This window comes from Lithobates pipiens, unplaced genomic scaffold, assembly GCF_037356315.1.
Source record: "Lithobates pipiens isolate NorthernLeopardFrog02 unplaced genomic scaffold, aLitPip1_a1.2 Scaffold_8, whole genome shotgun sequence".
Classification (NCBI taxonomy): Eukaryota; Metazoa; Chordata; class Amphibia; order Anura; family Ranidae; genus Lithobates; species Lithobates pipiens.
In genome coordinates, this window is record NW_027507903.1 from 167,627,903 (window position 1) to 167,633,902 (window position 6,000).

The following is a 6,000-nucleotide window of genomic DNA, read 5'->3' on the forward strand; positions in this document are numbered from 1 at the left end:
ATAATATTTTTTTTTGGTATGTAAGAAGGAGTAGGTAAGTGTTTAAATGTCTCTCCTGCTTTTAGTTCTGCCTGTGAGGGGGATTCCCCTCACTTTATGTTACTGTGACACCCTTCCAAGGAATGTGAAAAGTGGTCATCAATGGGACAGGAATGCACAAACAATAAAAAAAAAAACATTTCTTGTTGTTCTAACCCTTCCTTGCTCCACAATTTTGTCTATGTGACCATTAGGAATTGTTAAAGATTTATATTACTTCCTGTACAGAAAATGAGACAACATCTCAGACACAGCAACAATAAATATAGATTTGGCTGAAGGCTTAATCCTCAAACTTTGTTCTTACCTACCCTAAAAATATCCCTTAACCTAAAACTTAATGTTAACTCTTAACACAAAGACAACATGACACTTTCCTCACTATATCTGAACTCCAACCCTAACTATAATTCTCAACTGCTAGCACCTGATCCTAATACTAGACTTAATTTAACCCTAACCTAACCTGGAATACCAACCTAAGATGTGCAGAGCCATATTTGCATTATCCAAAGGTATCCGGTAATTCTTCAGCTAAAGTTATAGAAATAAAAGCAGTAGATTTCACTTTTAACCTTATACAGCAAGTCCCCTGAATGGTTTTGTGAGAGGCATAATCTAGCTTTACAATCAGCATATAGAAAATCACAGAGGCTGACACTAGTTCTCATATAGTTAATGTATAAAGGAGTACAGGGTAACTGCGTCACTATATACAGTAAGTTTCCAGAATGGTCATGTTGACACAACAGGGGAGATTGTTGTTAAAAGTCTGTCCCTCTATAGACATTGACAATGATGCTCTCCTCCTTGGTGTATTTACTGTTGACCTTCTTATCCCTTTAGGTAAAGGTGGAAAAAAGTTAACACTAATCATCCGTATATTGTGAAACATACAGAAATACACTCTGGTCTACAGAGTGCAAAATTGTCCATTCCATCAATGTGACAGGACAATGATGCTCTCCTTCTCCTTGGTGTAGACGTTGACAATGATGTTCTCCTCCTTGGTGTATTTACAGTTGACCTTCTTATCCCTTTATGTAAAGGTGGAAAAAAGTTAACACTAATCATCTGTTTATTGTGAAACATACAGAAATACACTCTGGTCTACACAATGAAAAATAAGCAACCAATTAGGAGATGACATTTTAAAGCAGTGACCAAATATATTTATATGATGTCATAATCTTCATTATGTTATGATAATACTGTAATTTATAGTTTATAATGGCATTGGCACTGAACTTTGATTTTCATTTTTCCTAGTTTCCGGAAAACATTTTCTGTTCAACAGCTACACAGGGCAAACCAAATGGGTTTAGCAGCTACACATTCCTCATGCTGTACAGCAACTTCAACCTGAACCTAATTCCTAATGTCTTATTGTTTTCATTTGTCTGTCTTTCATTTTATTGCAATTAATGATATACTAGTTAATGAGTAATAATATAGAAATAATACTTTGAAGGTATTTTTCAAAACAAATAATACATTAAAGACTGTACATAGTCAAAAGTTAAATTCATGTATTTTTAGTGAGCACTTATTTTGGGCAATACTGCTAAGCATGAAGCATGCATACACATACAATGAGTAAATATGACTATTCCCATCCATGTATTCCTAGTTAAAGAAGGGCAAGGAATCTTTCTGGCGAAATCTGTCAGTGAAAGTATTGCGTTTTTCATTGGTCTTCTTTTTTTATAACTTACAATCCAAGGTCCCCTATCCAGAAATTTTCCGCATCCATATTAAAAACACCAGAATGCATCAAAAACGTGCATGCAGAAACGCATCTGGAGCAGATGTGAAGGATGTTTTTGTGATGCGAACTGGCACTCCACTTCAAACCAATGACCCCTGCAAAGCATATGTGCTAACCACTGAGCCACTGTGATGTCATATTTTATTAATTATATGCACATAGATGTACATCCACAACCCTAGAAACCCTGTGTCTGTTTGAGCTTGGTGGTACCCGTGATTCCATGGTTGCACACATGCATATACAAACCTAATACAACATACACTGAACATACAATACAACAAAGAATTTGATGTTTTTACACAGAAGGGATAAAATGGACATCATGGACAAGAGACACCTTAAAGAACACTTCTTGCTCTTTTTAACATAAGTATCATTACAATGTGCAGGTCCATTAGAAGCCCAAAGTTCCTAAAAATGTGTACATTGAGTGCATTTTCTGTACTCTCGTGATTTAAATAATATTATTTCCTTTACAGTAGACTTTGCAATAGTATTGCATGTTGCATGTGCTGGAAATGTTGCTATACTCTAAGGAGCCCAAATGGGGAAACTTTAGTTAGTCCTTTGTAAATGCTTGCTGAATCTGATGCTCTTAAACCAGCACTTACACACTAGGATTAAACAATGCCTTTGTATAATTCTTTGCACTAAGGCATACATCAAAAATGTTGCCTAGTGCATGAACTCCTTTCTGATGTCTCATATGCCTATTAAATATTTACATTATTCCTTTTATGCAGTGTCCATGGTGCCAGGCTGCAGTAAACATTAGAATTTTCAGAGTACTGCTTCCCCATACAAGACGGGAGGATGTTTGGACAGAGACCGTTTTTGTCCTCCTAAACCAAGTAACGAGCTTACAAAACACTGAGGTGGGGTTTTTATTAAGTAAAGGGTGGGAAGGAGAGAGACAGGAAATGCATGTAAATATTTTATTGTTGCCAGTGTTTGAAAAGATCCTCTCACGCCTCAGACAAAAATGCCAAACTGAACCTAGCCCTCCAGATAGGACAGACTGTTTGTATGTCTTCAGGAATATTCACTAGACTTGGACAGGAGGCAGAAATGACAGCTGCTGTCTACTGATCCTAGTTTTACCACCTGTTGGTTCACGTAAAACTTAATAAAGTGGAGATTGGGTTGTGGTGTGTTTAAAATTTGGTGATTTCCTTATAATCAAAATCAGGGTACTAATATTACTGGATTTTTTGCTTTTTGTTTTACATACAATCATGAAAACAAGTAAAAACACACTAAACCAAAAAGGCTGTATAAACACTCAAAACCTTCTCCATCCCCCTTAGCCCATCACCCAACAATAGAAAGTGCTGATTTAATAAAATTGACACCTGGATCCAACATTTTACAATATATAGGAAAAACGGATTATAAATGTATATGTATATATACTATATATTAGTGTGGAGAACTTGACAAATTATCAGCTCTGCGTAATTTTAAAAATATATTAGTTCTGCTGTAAGGTGATGTAACAAGGATATTGTGTGCATAGGTGTCACATATTTTCCCAAATGGAGAATATATTGTGTGATATGCAAATAAAGAATTGAAAGCCTACCAACACTGTTTGAGGCTCCACATTCTTGGTTTCGGCCATCACAAGAGTTGTATTTGCAGCCATTGTAATAGAAGATATGATGAGGCCAGATTAGATGATTCCAGCCAACCATTCAATAATTTCAAAAATTTTGAGAAGGCAGCCCCCATATTGAGGTGTTGGATTTACCTGGCAATGAGGCATTACCATGCATCTTCTATAATAAAAAATAACCTGATTACAGGGATTAGACTGTAATCTGAATGACAAACTGCCTCGTCGGTGCCCACATTTTGGGCCAATAGGTGTAAGCCCTTGTACACATGGTCGGAGAATCTGTCGGAATGAGTCTTATCGGACCGTGTCGTCAGATAATCCGACTGTGTGTGGTATGCATCGGACTGATTCCGTCCGAATCTCCGTCCGACCCAATTTTCCAACATGTTGGAAATATTTCCCGACCAACTCGGCCGGACGGACCTGATCCGATCATGTGTAGAGCATTTTCATCGGACCAAGTGCCACGCATGCTCAGATCAAATTCCTACATCAAAGTTATTGGCTACTAGCCTGAATGTAGTCCCATCGTAATGAAATTACGTCATCACGTTCTGAAAGATCGGATTTTTCGCTAACTTGGCCCGACCGTGTGTATGCAACAGTTTCGGACACAATCCGTCGGACTAAATCCGACGGGCAAAATCCGACGGATTTGGTTGGCAAAATCTCCGACCGTGTGTACGTGGGCTAACATTTTCCAATGTAAATTATTCAAAGGATAAAGGTGGGAATTTGGGATGGGATTAGTATTAAAGCTATATGCCATGGTTATCTGCATTGTTTTATCCTAACCTAATCTAAACATCAAGACAATGCAGCCCTGATGACCAGACATCAGTGAGGCATAAATGTGAGAGGTCAGGTCCCTTTTTCTTATATTTTATGCAAAATGTTTGCAATAAGTGTGGCATTGCCAAGCAAAGGGTGCAGAGACAGGCCTGCACACCCACTGCATGGTATGGAATTTATGTTTGGTAAGCTTAAAGAGTATTTCAACTTTTTCAGTCAAATTTGAGAAAATACCACTACATGTTTGTTATGTGTTCCCATTCACACAGCATGACTATTTCTTTTTCATATGTCCTACCTTTTTAGATGTTTCTTAGGAGGTGGGCATAGTCTGAAAGAATACTAAAGTTTTGGGGTAATAAAACTTTAGTCTACTCATAGAACTCTTTGATACAGGAGACGGTCAGAGGCTACAGACAGGATACAGGAGCTGGTCAGAGGCTGCGGACAGGATACAGGAGACCAAATGTGCTCACTTCTTCAAATGTAAAAATATATGAATAAATAAACACCTTAAGACCATCAAGCACAATACATAATCAAATATATTATGACAATACCGTATACGGACACACTGTACAAACACAATATACAGCAGCACTTTTCATCTGAAAATTAGCCAGATCATATTGTTGCTGCCTCCCCTCTCCTTGCATGCTTGTATTTGTGGTGCCTCAGACACATGAGGTAGTAATGCTGGAGAGGACTGAGGAGGCTGTGCCTGTACTGGACTGGTGAGCACTGCAGGTAGATACTCTAGGGATGTGTAAAAAAGATTGGGGGAGATCTCAGAAAATATCCCCCCTTTAGAAGCAGAGCAGATCTGACACACAAAAAAAGATATACTGTACAGAAGCCTGCTACACAGCCCATCCTCTGTCCTCCCCCTCCTCCTGCCCACTAAGAAAAGGCAATGACACCTTAGAACATTACGATAAAAAGCCTTCTGTGTGCAGCAGACCCCCTGCCCCCTAATACTTACCTGAGTCACCTCTCTATCTAGCGATGTCCACAAGTATCTTGGCCAATCCGAGACTCCCCCTCCTGATTGGCTGAGATACAGCAGTGGTGCCATTGGCTCCCCCCGCTGTCAATCAAAGTCAGTTCAATCAGGAGAGAGAGGGTGGGGGGCTAAACCACAGCTCTGTGCCTGAATGGACACAGGGAGTTACGGCTCAGCTTGGGTGCCCCCATAGCAAGCTGCTTGCTGTGGGGGCACTCAACAGGAGGGAGGGGCCAGGACCACAGAAGAGGGACCTGAGAAAAGTAGGACCTGGGTTGCTCTGTGTAAATCCACTACACATTGTAGGCAAGTATGACAAATTTGTTATTTTTATAGAAAAAAAAGAGACGTTACAATCACTTTAATCAAAAATCTGTACAACTCGTCACAGATGGATGTCAGGTCAAACAATCATAATATGTCTAGCTCCAGTAACTATGTACATGTGCTCAGCACAGAAACTAAAGATACACTGAAAAGAGGGTGCGGCTAGCTATACAGAGCATCTCCTAGCTACTGAGTAAGGAAAGGATAAAATTATTTAAAGGCAAACAAATAACAATGCACATGTAACATGATAGAGGTGCTACTGCATTAGACATCATGTACTTTGGATGTTTAACCCCTATGCTTCAGATTCTGGTGTTTCTGTGCATCCGGAAGTCACAGGTGCACCATCCAGCTCTGCTGCCGGCCTGTGAAAGTCTTTGAGAGGCTGGAAATATGGAGCCTGGACATGGCTAGATGCTGTAGCAAGTGCTAATAACATTTAAGGAC

General features: G+C 39.3%; 1 protein-coding gene across 1 annotated transcript in view; it reads left to right on the top strand.

The window, feature by feature from the left end:
• Positions 1-3,456, top strand: part of LOC143962002 (cadherin-related family member 4-like) — a 147,096-nt gene extending 143,640 nt beyond the window's left edge. Inside the window, exon 23 of the mRNA XM_077471346.1 lies at positions 1,309-3,456. Coding sequence (XP_077327472.1) covers positions 1,309-1,364 — 56 coding nt within the window. The 3' untranslated portion in view covers positions 1,365-3,456. The remainder of the gene's footprint in view (positions 1-1,308) is intronic.
• The last annotated feature ends 2,544 nt before the right edge of the window (positions 3,457-6,000 follow it).